At 37.7% G+C, this 16,351-nt stretch overlaps 1 protein-coding gene across 1 annotated transcript; it reads left to right on the plus strand.

The window, feature by feature from the left end:
- The first annotated feature begins 1,213 nt into the window (after positions 1 to 1,213).
- Positions 1,214 to 15,888, plus strand: svopl (SVOP-like). Its single transcript, XM_063005283.1, has 13 exons — positions 1,214 to 1,290; positions 1,962 to 2,033; positions 2,215 to 2,339; positions 2,916 to 2,979; positions 3,069 to 3,194; positions 5,745 to 5,873; positions 5,976 to 6,049; positions 6,643 to 6,839; positions 8,343 to 8,454; positions 10,547 to 10,628; positions 13,550 to 13,639; positions 13,738 to 13,851; positions 15,829 to 15,888. The coding sequence occupies exons 1-13, from the start codon at positions 1,228 to 1,230 to the stop codon at positions 15,838 to 15,840; spliced, it is 1,260 nt and encodes a 419-aa protein (XP_062861353.1). The 5' UTR covers positions 1,214 to 1,227; the 3' UTR covers positions 15,841 to 15,888.
- The last annotated feature ends 463 nt before the right edge of the window (positions 15,889 to 16,351 follow it).

Here is a 16,351-nt window from a genome sequence, read left to right on the forward strand (position 1 = left end):
TTTGTGGTATACAGTTAGGGGGGAAAAAAGTACACATTTTTTTAAATTTTATGTTTATATTTATCAGGCCTAAATAACAATTGTGTGGTCAGCTTTTAAACAGAATAGCCTTAGGTGACAGCAAAAATTACGCCAGATTTCAGTATGTACTGTAGTTCCAACATTTAAAAAACGAGTGTGAAAAAGTAAGTGAAAAACCTGTAGAAACGACTTTAGCAAGAAAAACTTAAAGAAAACATTATCTGTATCTCTATATATCTCATCCTCTCACAGCAGTTTGTGTTTGTTAATGCACAGATTTCCTAAGATCCCGCCACAGCTTCTCAGTGAGGTTTCAGGTCTCAAGCTTGACCATTCCAACACATTGATTTTTCTGTGCTTTTGTGGCATTTCATATGTAATTTGCAGATGTGCTTGACCCAATTTTGTTCCAGCTTAAGTGGCTGGTCTTATATTTGTCACAATAATATTTTGGTATAAATTTGAGTTTATCATTGTCCCAATTATTTTAGGTTGTTTAGGTTCCCATAAACATATGTCATGAGCATAAATATTTAATGTCTTTACAGAGACTTGTAGTTTAAGTAATGTTAAGCTTTTGGCATTAAATAAAAGGAGATATTTGACTATGAGTTGATTTTGTTTTGATAAGCAAGCACACATGTAGCTATTATACAGTCATCCACTGCTGACCAATTTGAACAATTGCATTTACTTGCTTACTTATGGAACCATATTCACTGAATGATACTTTGAGAAAAAAACAGAAGTTTATGAAGTTCATTTTTCTTGATTCTGTTTTGTCAGTACCAACACATTGTTTAGGAGTCATGTCATACTGGTGAAGAAAGTTATTATATAATATATAATAACAACACGTTTTGCTGCTATTTTTCTTCAGCTGCTTTAATGTGTTAGGTCAAACAGTGGATGTAAATTAATAATATACCTCCATATATCTATATCTGTATGCTTTTGCTTTTTTCTCTCACAGATCAAAAATGTTACACTGTGGAGGAGGCTGTGGAAACCATCGGCTTCGGCTGGTTTCACGTTATGCTCTTTGTTATAATGGGCAGTGCTAATGTAAGACATATTTGTGTTATTTCATCAAATAGAATGATGTGTAGTGTATGTGTTTCTTATGCTATATTTTGCATTTGCCATGACCTTCCTGGTTGTGTAATATAGATTGTAGAGGCAATGGAGATCATGCTGCTGGCTGTGATGTCTCCTGAGATCCGATGTGAATGGCATCTGAAGGATTGGCAAGTGGCCCTGGTCTCGACGGTAAGATTTTTATCCAGCAGTAGCCACAACTAGTTTACTTATTAAGTAATTGTGATGTAAACTGCTAATTAATTATTAATACAGTATTCATAAGAAACAATTACATTTTGCATGACAGAATGAAAATTGATATAAATAAAATTGTAACCCATACAGTGCACATTGATTTGGAAGCCTTTTGAAATTTAATGTGGATTAAATACTGTAGATTTGATGTATGTCTGGAGTAATGGCCAATTCAACAAGTGCTGTCATTCTCACAATATAACTGAGCATGGTTTATTTATTTATTTATGGTGGTCCCAGTTTTCCAGTAATCACTGGGCGCCATGCATAAACACACCCTGGATAGGACGCTTCAGCCACAAACTGCTGGGAATTCAAACCCTTGATTCTAGCAGTAGTGGGCTAGCGTAATTTACCAGCAAAGCTCCCCAGAGCATGTTAATCTACCTATTTTTTAACAATATTGAAGTCTGGGTTCTGAATTATACATACACCATTCTGTTCTGCAGTTCTGTTAATGTGAAATGAGCATTTTGCTTTGCCTCTCAGGTTGCCACATTGATTTTGAACTTGAAAGTTCTTCTTAACTATTATTGCTTATTTAGATCATTTTCATTATTTTAACATTTAACTGTATTGTTGTTTTTTTGCTTTGTTTTTTTCAGATGGTGTTTTTTGGATTTATGGTATGTGGGGTGCTGTGTGGATATGTGGCAGATAAATACGGCCGTTGGAAGGTAATCCTTATAACTTTTCATGTTATTGATTTTTTACATGCTGTGAATGCAAGATGTCACGAGAACATCTCAGAAATAGAAGCATGGACTTTTTTTACCTGAAAGTGCATCAGTTTCTCAAAACAACATGAAGGTATTAGTTTTGAGTTTGTTTCCAATCTATAGTGTTATTTGTGTGCAGGTGGTGATTGGAGGCTTCGTGTGGGCAGCATATTTTTCTGTTCTTACATCATTTGCACCTTCCTATGGATGGTTCATTTTCCTGCGCAGCATGGTGGGCTGTGGAGTAGCTGCCACGTCACAAGGGTACATGCACAACAGCACAGACTAAACTTAAATCATGGAATCAAATCATTTTAGTTATTTGACTGGACTCAGTCAGACCTGAATTATGACCTACACTATATAGCCAAAGGTACACAAACGTCTCTGCATGAGCTTGTTAGATATCCCTTCTTGGACAGCCTTCAATATTTTGGAAAGGCTTTCCACTATATTTTGGACTGTGTCTATGGGAATGTCTGCCCATTAAGTCAAAAGAGCATTTGTGAGGTCTGGCACAAAGGTTGGACGAGGCCAGTGGCATTCAGTGGGGTTGAGATCAGGGCTCTGTTCAGGCCACTGGCCTTTTTTTACGCCAAACTCGCCAAAGAATGTCTTTACATACCTTACTTTTGCATAGGAGTAATGCAATGTAACTGCTCCCACAATTTTAGAAGCATATATTTGACATCATATCATCAATTTTATACAACTGTTAGCAGTGAGTGTGACAAAAACCTGAATTCAATAATTACTAAGGGTGTCCACATACTTTGAACCATAGTGTGTATATGTAATGATTAATAAAAGCAAACAATTTATCTTTTTTTTTTAATAAAGGTTTGTTCTGAAGACAGAATTCATCCCTGCAAAATACAGAGGCTCTGTGCTGCCCCTTGCCTCAGTAAGTAAGCAGTCACAGGATTCATATAATAATGATAGTATTTCTATAGGAAAATTCTAATGTTGAACTATTGTTGTAATTGTTGTTAGATCTTTTGGATGTTGGGATCCATGCTCATTATCATTCTGGGAATGACCGTGGTACCCACAATGGGCTGGCGCTGGATGATTCGGCTGTCTGTCATCCCTGGTGTTGTACTCATTGGACTTTTTCAGGTGAAGCTGCACTAAAAGATTTTTAAACATCTATGTTTAAATTAAATGATTATTGCCAGTGATGGGCACAAGAAATTGAGCAAATGAGTGCTCTTGTGACTATCTGTTTGATTAGTAAAATACTTCAAATTATTTTCTTTTGCTCTGATACCAATTGAAACAACAGCTGCAGCTATAGATGATCTTTATACATTGTTCATGGTTATGCACTTTTTTTTTACCTATTAGTGCTCAGGTTTCAGGGTTCAAATCCCTACCAATGTTATTTTGCAGTCGGACCTCTACATACAGACCAGTGGTGGCTGCTGGTCTTTCAAAGAGGGGAAGCTCATTGTCGGCTTACATCATAAAATTTGTCAATTTATTTATACATAAATTCTGCCCTCTGTTCCTTTTCAAGAAAATGGCCTGAAATGGGTTGCAGTTTGTCTTTTGACTTCACTCGCAAAATCCGCAATGGGACTGAAGCTCCCAGTGATTAAGTGACTAATGATTAAGTGTATTGCTTTGGCAATATGAATGTCCTTATTTGTCATGACAATAAAGCTTCTTTTGAGTTTGAGAAGTGACAGTGTAGAGCTCAAACTAGCTGTCAATCAAAACGGGATTCAGCCTTTCGACTGATCCTCCAATCATCTTGCAGAAGCTCAGTGTCCAGACCCGCCCACAGCTCCATTCACCCCCAGAGACGCTCAGCGTCCAGGGGCGGGACAAAATCATGGCATTTATCCAATGACCGGCAAGTTTCGAAGCAATGAAAAAAAACCCTACCATGCAGTCCTATTGAAGTGAATAGACGCTCAGCTTCTACGGGCAAATGCATTGATGCTACGTGAATGTATGAGTTAAGTTAACAAAATCGAGTCAGTCGATTTGTGATAAGTAGTGATTCTGAACGAACTCGTCTTCGAGATGAACGTGTTCTAACGCATTTGTAGTCAATGAAATGTTAACACAACTGTACATATTTGACCATTTAATTTTTTACATTTTAGGGGAAGCTGAGCTTCCCTTGCAGAAATCCCTTAGAGAAATCGCCACTGATACAGACATGACTGGCTGTGTCTGGGGAAGAAGGGGGAGTAGTGGCTGGGGTCTTGTGATGGATTGACATCCTGTCTTGGGTGTGTTACTGCATTTGTGGCAAGTGATTTCAGGAAATCCAGACCCACCAAAACCTTGACCAGGATAAAAACAAAATAAAATGGAACACAGAGGATACTTTCTTACTAATGTTACCAGTGACACTGGCTGCCACACAGCTCCAAAGCATTATACCTTTGGTAATTTTGCTAACTTTGTCTAAGTGATTATTTTCATAAAGCATGTCATTGCATTGTCATTAATTTAGTTTACTGACAGAAACTAGTTTACTGGCTTACTAAAGTACAGCTAGAAAAATAATTGTGACCATTTATCATTATTTATGATCCACCCTAAATATACTTTAATACGAGTTTTACGAGTACGACTTTTTGAAGCATTTCTTTGCTATTAATTCTGAGATGTAACATTGAAAAAGATGTCCAAACTTTTGTAGATATGACAATTTGCATTTTTGTAATTTTATCAACATAAAAACTGTTCATTAACATGTGCAAATAAATGTTTTGCATGCAGATGTACTAATGCATGTCTTAATAGATTTAGGTGAATCTCCCAAGCCATGCTGAAAGTTTCCTTGTCTCATATTAATTTTTCTGTGATATCTTAACTCTTGCTTTAAAAATTTAGTCATAAAATTATGTAATCATCGAGTTTATACAAATATTACCCACAAACTTGATAAAACTGTAAAAGCTGTAAATTAAAGTTTTAACAGTAAACCACTGGTGAAGCTGCTATGAAATACAGCAGGCTTACTGAAAATATATAGCTATTTAAACTAAATTTTGCCATTCTGTGCAAAACAATATGTTTTCCACCTAAACAATCATATTTAGTTTTGATTAAATACTTCTTATATAGTTATATAATTACTTTATAACTATCAACTAAATAATTTAATAACTAGTTCGTAGTTTCATGCATTCCGGTGCTGTTATTACCAAATACAATATCAATAGTATATATATACCAATAGTGCAACTGGAGATTAGGTAAATAAATATAATATGAATCATCACAGTTTGAGTTTGCTAAGTTTAAGTTTTATTTTTATTAACTTCTTTATCCTGGTCAGTGTCATGGTGAGTTTAATTTACCTGGAATCAGTGGAAGCAAGGGAGGAATATTGGAGGCAAATGCCAATTCATCACAGGGTTTTAAAATTGTCACTTAGCATAAAATTTTCTTTAGTAGGTAATGCAAAAAAACCCAAAAAACTTTAGGTCAGTATTACTGTACAGTACATTAGTGCAAATGTTGAACCCTGTACAAATGATGCAGCCTATCTGACAAAAAGGTTGTGAACTACAAAGCTACACTGTTTAATTTTTTATTAAGTATTAAATTACTATATTTCTCATGTCCTCGGCTAGAGTATTATTTACAATGATGTACCAGTTACTAATAACAGCCATTGTAAGTTGTGTATTTTTTTCCCTTTAGTTAATCCCTGAGTCGGCAAGGTTTCAGGTCTCTGCGGGTAATGTGGAGGGTGCTGTTGCCACATTAACGTGGATTGCCAAAATGAATGGAGCCAGCTTGCCAGAGGGAGAGCTACGTGAGCCTGTAGTGGTATGTTAGCTTTAAGTTGAACACACATATACATACACAAACCAACACCAGTCACACAGGTTGAGTGTTTTCTATTTATCTATTTGTGTTGTGTGTTGTCAGATGGAGAGAGGGAAAGCATCCACACTGATCAGTCGAGCCTTCTTGAGAACATCTTTACTGCTGTGGTATTCATGGTAATATTTTACAAATTGTTTTCCTTTTATTTATGAAGACACACATACATGTACTTACTGACACACATCCTGCTTTTCGGATCCTTCCAGCACTCTATGCTGCATCATATGTGCTACTCAGTGTGTAACTATAATATTAGTAGCAAGACATTAAAAATCCATGGGACTATTTAAATCCATGAGCCGGTTTGGAAAGCAGGAATTTCAATCATTTTATGCTCTGCCTTCATAAGGCAGATATAATAAAGATTCAAACTAGGTTTGGTATGCCCTGGTAAGACTATTCCCACACACCTTTAAGCCAGAATCCCTAACAGGTTTCTCCAGACTATCTCGTTTGAGATTAAATGTGGCTCTCTGAGACATGAGGACAATTTACTGCTTCAGGCACATGGAAGCAAATAAATAATCTTAAAACAATACAAGGCTATTTATTTTTTATATACTGTACATTAATTAACTGAATTAAAAAAAGTATTGAGAACTCAGTGTCATTGTTGTAAATTAATGGTTTGAATGTTGAGTTTTATTACAATTAGTGCTGAATGTATAGTCTTAATACTTTGTTTCTGTACTTGTTTGTATTTCTGCAGGTTTGTGGCCTCTTTCTTATATTATGGCTCTGTGCTAAGCAGTTCAGAGCTGCTGGAGAAGAACCTGCTGTGTGTAACTGATGCCAACGCAGAGCACGGCATCAAACAGAGCGAGGACGAAACACTGTGCTACTGCATCCCATTTAACATGGAAGACTACCAGACGCTCCTTATCAGCTCTCTAGGAGAGGTGGCACGTAAGTGCTCCCTTAACAACATAGGCCCTAAATATAGAGTATTAACATATTTTTAGCATAGTGCTTATTTCTGAGCATAACTGCAACAAGACAAACATATGAAAAGAAAAAATATATATGACCTGCAGAGATAGTAAACAGGTATTTTTAAGATTTATTTTGTGTCAGAGTCACGATAAATGCATACTGACCAATGGGTGATACTGTAGACATTCTTGTGATAAATTAGGCCACATTAAATTGAGTATTATGCATTACATACTGCATAGTAGTGTGTGAAAAAGATGGAATATCTTTCTCAGGGGTTGGTCTTGAAACGTTCAAACAAAAGTTTGGATGAGTAGGCACAAATTAATTTTAACTCATAACATATCGGGTAAATGAAGCAATTAAGCAGGCGTTTAAAAATGGCTAGGAAATAAGACATTTATGAATGGTTTCTTAACTTCAAAGGAAAAGCATTTTATTGTTTTAGACATCTGCTAATGTCAACACAGAAAATTACAATTATTTTAAAAGTGTATAAAAATCAAGAAACTCACAGTAGACAAAGATTTATTTATTTTGTTCACCGTCCACTGTGTGACGGTGACTAACAGGGAAATCATAATTTTATAAACCCTCTTACCCATCATCTTACAATAGTTGTTGAATGACTGTTTTTGTTTAAATATTGATAAACAATTGATACAACTAGTTACTGTAGCTAATGAGGCCACAGATAGCACTGCATGGTTAAATGTAGTAAAGTTAGGCATCCAAATTCAGTCTTAAATAAGTGTTGACATTTTATGTAATGTTTATAGTGAGCAGAACCAGATTAAAACTTAGTGGGCCCAGGACATGCAAGAGACCTCTAGTATTTATATATCTGACATTTGAGAGAAATGTTTGCAGTTTACATTGTTTGTTGACAGCCAGTCGTTGTTCAAATCATGTTAATAACAGTTGCTGGCTTGTACTAATCAAAACACAATTGTCACTATTAATAGTATTGTGAAGACTGTGACATTTTCCTCTAATGTATGTGTGGGTTTTAATCTGAGGACTCTGATTTTCTTCCAACCTTGTAACATTACATGCCAGTAGATTGATTATCGACTCAAACTTGGCCATAGTTTGTACTTAATGTGCAGAATGGAATGAAGGCCTGTCAGGAGGATTTCCCACCTTGCCTTACCTGACAAGGATTAAATGGTAACAATAGTTATAAACACACTGCTTTTGCTTCAAAGTCACCCTCCAGCTTTAATGTGTTTTGATAGAGGAGCTCTAAATCAGGGCTTTTTTTAAATTCAGGGTGCTTTGCCATTTACTAGGTACAATATCTATCTATCTATCTATCTATCTATCCATCCATCCATCCATCCATCCATCCATCCATCCATCCATCCATCCATCCATCCATCCATCCATCCATCCATCCATCCATCCATCCATCCATCCATCCATCCATCCATCCATCCATCCATGAGTCATTTTGGTATTTTGCTTTCTTTTCAGTCATCCCTCTGAACATTGCCTTGTTGTACATTGTGGGCCGAAAGTTCAGTATGGTCATTCTGCAAGTCCTCTCCGCCGTCTTCTTTATGCTGGTTAATATCTGCAGCACAATGTAAGTACATGCTACTTTAATGTGATTTTAACAACAAATCATCCTGGGTTCGATCCCCAGGTGGGGCGGTCCGATGTCCTTTCTGTGTGGAGTTTGCATGTTCTCCCCGTGTCTGCGTGTTTGATGTTAAAACTTGATGTTAGAACTGATGAACCTTAGTAACTAGTAACTATTGTTTCTGTCATGAATGTAACCAAAGTGTAAAACATAATGTTAAAATCCTTTTAAACAAACAAATAACAACTAATTATCCATATAAGGGGCCATATCTTTTGTGATTATTGCACAAAGGCACAAAAAACACACGATAATAAAGGCAAAATAAGAAATAATAAAGAAGGCACTCAGCTCTAATACACTAGCCTGCAACTACTAAAATCCTGCTTGGTGTCTTGTCCAGGATGTTTCTGCCTTGCATCCACTGTTTCCTAGTGGAACAGGACCTGCTGTGACCTTACCCAGAATACAGCATTTGAAAAATAAATAGTAAAAAGAAGTATGCAAAATAATTATTGGGTCTAACGTATTTCCACAATCAAACATATGTAAATATTGCCTTGTTATTAAAGTGTCCATGTTCAAAAACAGGTTTTACCAGTGGTAGAGCAGCAAACAGCAAGAAGGTCCTGGGTTCAATCCCCAGGTGGGGCAGTCCGGGTTCTTTTCTGTGTGGAGTTTGCATGTTCTCCCTGTTTCCGTGTGGGTTTCCTCCGGGTGCTCCGGTTTCCTCCCACAGTCCAAAAACATGCAAGTGAGGTGAATTGGAGACACTAAATTGTCCATGACTGTTCAATAAAACCTTGTGAAGTGATGAACCTTGTATAATAAATAACTACCGTTTCTGTCATGAATGTAACCAAAGTGTAAAACATGACATTAAAATCCTAATAAATAAATACATTTTTTATGTTTTACCACCTTTATATCCAGATCAGGCTCATGATGGGTCAGGTTTCCCGTGAAACCCAGAGTGCAATAGAGTAACGCACATCAGATAGCATCCCACTCAGACATAGCCATTCATTTCTGTATGTAGATGCCGACATGTCGATCGCTCTGCTGGGAATTTGAACCCTGCATTTAAGCGATACTGGGCTAGTGGAATTTACAGCTGCCCCACCTGAGCACCTCAAATTGCATTTGTGCCTGCATAATCTTTTGTAATTTATATATAAATGTTTCTGTGCCTTAAATCCTTGTACTAAGAGTGGGTGGGAACAAGTATTCAAGCATTTTTTTATTTTTCAGTGTGTATATCCGCTTCAAATGTAAACACAATGTCCTTAAACTTTATTGTTATAAACTGGTCTATTAGTATAACAAAGAGAAACATAGTGAAGGTCAAAAATATTCAGACACTATAACAAACAAAAATGACATACATTTTGTTAATATGCCCAAATTTAGTTTCTTAGTTGATTGAGATTAAGAACGGTTTGCAGATGCCCAGGTGGCGCAGTGGGATATTCCGCTTGCACACCAGCACAGAGTTTCTGAACTCCCCAGTTCGAAACTCGGTGTTGCCACCAGTCGGCCGGGTGCCATCTAGCAGGCATAATTGGCAGTGCCTGCAGCAGATACTAATTGGCCGGACTATGAGTGGGTGGGTGGGTCTTCATACGCTGTGTAAGGACCCTGATTGGCGGAAGAGACACCTGTGCAGAATGCAGGGGTGAGAAGAGGAGGGATGTACACTTGTCGGAAGAGGTGTGTACAGCGACGTGCTCTCCTCGGATACAATCTGGCATCTCTCAGCAGCAGAAGACAAAAATGGGAAGAAAATGCATTTTTTTAAAAAGAACTGTTTGCAGAGTGACAGAGCACCACAGTGTTTTTAGGATTGGGTACGTGTGTATGTTTGAAGTGAATATTTGCACCAGATTTTTATTAAATAGCCAAAACAAAAGTGGTTCAACCTTTGTTGTTCCCCACCATACTTGCCAGATTTTAGTTGTCTTCTAGTTACTTCTAAGTGAACTGTTGCCGTTTGTAACTTCATTTATGTGTATTTAGTAAATTCATATTTTTATTCAGGCAGCTATAACCAGTCTTTGCATCAGTGTTACAGTGATTTCTTTCCTAATCCCTGCAGGTTTGGTTTCACTGTGCTGCTCTTTGTGCTCCGCTCTCTGGTCTCAATGAATTTTAATGTGGTTTATATTTACACTGCAGAGGTAAGCCACGGCACTTTCATGTACTTTTTATTTAAATTCATAGTAACACAATAAACGGCACTTTCATGTACTTTTTATTTAAATTCATAGTAAAATAAGGGACAGCCCTGATTTGCACTGGAAATGCGCTTCACCAAAATTACAATACGACAAGCAGGAAATCTCTTGACGAGGATTGATGAAACACATACAAATGGGCTAGGTTAACCAAACATGCACATACAGTGTATCACAAAAGTGAGTACACCCCTCACATTTCTGCAGATATTTAAGTATATCTTTTCATGGGACAACACTGACAAAATGACACTTTGACACAATGAAAAGTAGTCTGTGTGCAGCTTATATAACAGTGTAAATTTATTCTTCCCTCAAAATAACTCAATATACAGCCATTAATGTCTAAACCACCGGCAACAAAAGTGAGTACACCCCTTAGTGAAAGTTCCTGAAGTGTCAATATTTTGTGTGGCCACCATTATTTCCCAGAACTGCCTTAACTCTCCTGGGCATGGAGTTTACCAGAGCTTCACAGGTTGCCACTGGAATGCTTTTCCACTCCTCCATGATGACATCACGGAGCTGGCGGATATTCGAGACTTTGCGCTCCTCCACCTTCCGCTTGAGGATGCCCCAAAGATGTTCTATTGGGTTTAGGTCTGGAGACATGCTTGGCCAGTCCATCACCTTTACCCTCAGCCTCTTCAATAAAGCAGTGGTCGTCTTAGAGGTGTGTTTGGGGTCATTATCATGCTGGAACACTGCCCTGCGACCCAGTTTCCGGAGGGAGGGGATCATGCTCTGCTTCAGTATTTCACAGTACATATTGGAGTTCATGTGTCCCTCAATGAAATGTAACTCCCCAACACCTGCTGCACTCATGCAGCCCCAGACCATGGCATTCCCACCACCATGCTTGACTGTAGGCATGACACACTTATCTTTGTACTCCTCACCTGATTGCCGCCACACATGCTTAAGACCATCTGAACCAAACAAATTAATCTTGGTCTCATCAGACCATAGGACATGGTTCCAGTAATCCATGTCCTTTGTTGACATGTCTTCAGCAAACTGTTTGGGGGCTTTCTTGTGTAGAGACTTCAGAAGAGGCTTCCTTCTGGGGTGACAGCCATGCAGACCAATTTGATGTAGTGTGCGGCGTATGGTCTGAGCACTGACAGGCTGACCCCCCACCTTTTCAATCTCTGCAGCAATGCTGACAGCACTCCTGCACCTATCTTTCAAAGACAGCAGTTGGATGTGACGCTGAGCACGTGCACTCAGCTTCTTTGGACGACCAACGCGAGGTCTGTTCTGAGTGGACCCTGCTCTTTTAAAACGCTGGATGATCTTGGCCACTGTGCTGCAGCTCAGTTTCAGGGTGTTGGCAATCTTCTTGTAGCCTTGGCCATCTTCATGTAGCGCAACAATTCGTCTTTTAAGATCCTCAGAGAGTTCTTTGCCATGAGGTGCCATGTTGGAACTTTCAGTGACCAGTATGAAAGAGTGTGAGAGCTGTACTACTAAATTGAACACACCTGCTCCCTATGCACACCTGAGACCTAGTAACACTAACGAGTCACATGACATTTTGGAGGAAAAATGACAAGCAGTGCTCAATTTGGACATTTAGGGGTGTAGTCTCTTAGGGGTGTACTCACTTTTGTTGCCAGTGGTTTAGACATTAATGGCTGTATATTGAGTTATTTTGAGGGAAGAATAAATTTACACTGTTATATAAGCTGCACACAGACTACTTTTCATTGTGTCAAAGTGTCATTTTGTCAGTGTTGTCCCATGAAAAGATATACTTAAATATCTGCAGAAATGTGAGGGGTGTACTCACTTTTGTGATACACTGTACATACGAAAACAGTGACTCATACATAAAAATATAAAATACATGAAATATAAAACCACTTGCACGATTCGGAACAGCTCACATTACAGATTACACAATTACATTAATTTCTACTCATATAAACATGCAAAGTGAATTATTTAAAGTTTATTCCCCTATTGTGGCCGGTGGTGTGCTGTATTTTAGAAAAACTGCACCCACTGGCTACAAACAGCAGCGCATCTCTGGTATTTCCAAGATAGCTGCTGATTATATCTTAGCATTAGCAAGATAGCCTCTGGCCACAGTAAATTCAATGCGTTTATTATACATAGTTGTAATAAATGATTGATTATTGAATACCATTTACATTTTCGGCATTTAGCAGATGCCTTTACTCAACGCGACAGCACAGTTACAGTATACAGTCTGAGCAACTGAGGGCTAAGGGCCTTGCTCAAAGGCCCAACAGCAGCAACCTAGCAGTGGTGTGGCTTGAACCAGTGACCTACTGGTTGCTAGTCCAGTACCTCAACCACTAGGCTACCCCAGGAGTATTGTTGACTTTTGCATTTTTCAGGATGTACGAGGAATCTTCAAAAAGTTTCCACACTTTTATATTTTGGTTGAAAACAGTGAGGGTAGGAGAACTAGTAATTGGTCGTGTCTGAGAGACTGAGAGAGAGAGCTTATAGTCCAGATTTAGCACCATCTGATTTCCACCTTTTTGGACCGCTCATAAAGGTTTAAGGGGAAGAAGATTTTCATGTGATGATGATGTAAAAGCACTGGTGCATCAGTGGCTTTGCGCTCAACCAAAAACATTTTTGCTGATGGCATTAAAGAGTTGGTACAACGCTGGAAAAATGCATCGGAAGGTGACCGTAAAAAAGTGATGTAATTTGCTTTTGAAATTCTTAATAAATAAAGTAAAAAAAAAAGTGTGGAAACTTTTTGAAGAACCCTTGTATATATTATTGATTTATGTGTGTGTGTATAGTTATATTTACAGTAATGTAAGAAGTATTCGAAAGTCAACTGAATTACGCACTGTTGATACTGTACTATTTCCACACAGGTTTACCCCACAGCAGTGCGCTCCATAGGAATGGGCTTCTGCACTTCGTTTAGTCGTATTGGTGGAATGATTGCACCATTTATAGCTCAGGTACTACTGCCAGTGTGTTTACTAATATTTGAAACATAATGTAAACTCCTGATAATTGTGTATTTGTGTTAATGTTTGTAACTTGTGTTGTGTTTTAGGTATTGATGTCCAAGTCTGTGCTGCTAGCCTTGTCTCCATTTGCTGTGACATGTTGTCTATGTGCAATTGGGACTGTACTGTTACCTATTGAGACCAGAGGACGGGCCTTGTTGGTAAACCTTTTATGCTTTATTTGTATTTTATTTGTATTTATCTCCCAATCCAGTCATTTCTAATTCCTGGTTGTGATTACTTTGTAAATAAAGTAGATTTAGGGCTCGGATGACACAGTGGTAAATTGTGCTAGCCCTCTACCACTCAAATCTGGGGTTTGAATTTCCCAGGCAGGTGTCTACTTAATGGCTATGGCTGCGCTGGGACCTGGCTGAGGTCCCACAATGGATTGTTTTCTTGTCTGGGGTTTGTTAGCGCATTGCACCCAGCAATAATTGGGAAATCAGACCCACTGTGACTCTGACCAGGATAAAGTGGTGAAAAAACATGAAAATGAAATAAAATTAAGTAGATTTAAACATCATTTGCTGAGGTCTTTATTTAGACCTTGCATTCTAATGTATGTATCCTTTTACCCGACATTAACATTTTTCAATACATATTTGCTGTTTAAAAGATGATCTTAAAATCACTCTAATTATCCTAAATTCAAAAAAGGTTAAAACTCTGTTAAAATATGTAGGATTACTAGAAGTATGAAACTATTATAAAAGGTGCTTAATTTTATTAAGAAACTCATCTTTGACAAACGTGCTACATATGCACTAAACATACTGTAATTTGCACATACTATACATGTAAAATCCATTAACCCATTTGTCACTTTTGTACATGCTAAATATATCCACTCTGAGACAGGGTTGGTAACACGGTATGCTACCAAAAAGGTTAAACCTGTAATTGAATTGATCCGATTAAAAAAAACATTTAAAAATTCTTCAAATCTGTTCAGATTGTAAGGGGCATCTCCTGTGCACTGCCCTCTTCAGGTCATCCCACACAGGTTTTCAATTGGATTCATGTTTGGGCTCTGGAGGGCCATTCCAAAATTTTGATATTTCTCTGGTAAAGCCATTTTGATTGCTGATGTGGAGGTGCTTTGGGTTGTTGTTGTGTTGACTTTTTAGCAGAGGCCTGAATGTTTTGTGCCATACTTGACTGATATTTGGAACTGTTCATAAAACCCTCCAAACTGACTGAAGCCCTAGTCCCAGCTAAAAAAAAAAAAAACAGCCCCAAAGCATAATGCTACCACCACCATGCTTTACTGTGTGTATGTTGTTTTTTGTTGATACACAGAGTTGTTTTAAAAATTATGGCCAACAAGTTTAACCTTGGTCTTATCATACCATAACACATTCTCCAGCATTTTGCTTTTGGCAGCCTTGATGTGGGTTTTTGCGAAATGCAACCGGGCTTGGACGTTTTTCTTGCCACCCTATCCCACAGCAAGGAAATACATAGAATATAATGGAAATTGTTGTCACATGTAGTACACACGTAGTACTTGCCGGAAATTCATGCAGCTCCTGTCCTTATTGTGCCATATTTTATCCACTTGTTGATAAAATATCCTCACTGTGTTCCTCACTGTGTTCCATGGTATATGTAATGCCTTGTAAACTTCTGTAAGGTTTTCCTGACTGATACCTTTCAACAATGAGATCTCCTAGTTAGCTCTTTACGTACTATGGCTTTTACTGTAAGCTGCTAAGTAAATAACTAAGTAAATGTCAGAAAATCTAACTAGAAGAGCTTAGCTTTATCAGAGCCATTTCATTAGTGGTAGATTGGTAGGTTAATGAGTTTGAATGTGATTAATTAATTATGAACACATCCACACCCCCAGTTACACTTAAGGATCACTTTTTTTTTTTTTTTTACCTTTTCCACTCTAAACAATTTCAATTTGTTTTATAATTGGATTGGACAGATTATAGGTCACATTACAGGTGTAAATATATCTGCAGTTATTATATCTTGGTCTGATATTTTTACATTAAAATGCCATTTTACCAGGGTAGAGCTTTTATATCCACTGTGTAGCCAACTAGACAGATTTATGCATTGGGTAATTTGAGCGTTTTCAAATTATTTGAACTTTGCATTGATTTGAACTTTCTTTTACTTTACAGCAAAATGAATGAAGCAGACCTGCTAATTAGGAGTTATGCACACCTACCGACAATGGAACTATGTTTTTATTTATGTAAATTGATTAAATATGTCTTTTACAATGTGTTGAATTCTGTCTCTTTTTTTTAAATGTCTGTTAATATGGATAATTCACAGTTTGCTCTGTAAGGAAGCTAGATGGAGACATTACACTAGTGTAGAACCAATTGCACAGTGAAGAACAGCCTGCAAATACTGTAGTTCATGACCTGATTATTAGGGATTTCTCTCTCTCTCTCTGTCTTGCCCTGTAATCTCCTTAAGAGTGTCAGTGCTTAAGTACGGTGGAATTCCAATCGATGCTCCACTTTCTTTAAGCAAGTGCAGTGGAATTCTCCTAACACATGCCGTGTTCATTATGAAATCTAGAATATGCTTTATCTTATGACCATAATATTCTGGTGGGCTCATTGTTAATTAGAACAGGGGTGTGTGTGTGTGTGTATGTTTGTAAGTATGTGTGATGCTGGAGTCAGCAGGTGC

This window comes from Trichomycterus rosablanca, chromosome 1 (assembly GCF_030014385.1).
Source record: "Trichomycterus rosablanca isolate fTriRos1 chromosome 1, fTriRos1.hap1, whole genome shotgun sequence".
Taxonomy (NCBI): Eukaryota; Metazoa; Chordata; class Actinopteri; order Siluriformes; family Trichomycteridae; genus Trichomycterus; species Trichomycterus rosablanca.

Excerpts from the sequence above, each read along its gene's own strand:
- svopl (XM_063005283.1), top strand. The coding sequence starts at position 1,228 with ATGTCTCCTGAGATCCGATGTGAATGGCATCTGAAGGATTGGCAAGTG. Across the intron at positions 5,874-5,975 it reads AGCTACGTGAGCCTGTAGTG|ATGGAGAGAGGGAAAGCATC; the intron begins GTATGTTAGCTT and ends GTGTGTTGTCAG. Across the intron at positions 6,840-8,342 it reads CTCTCTAGGAGAGGTGGCAC|TCATCCCTCTGAACATTGCC; the intron begins GTAAGTGCTCCC and ends CTTTCTTTTCAG.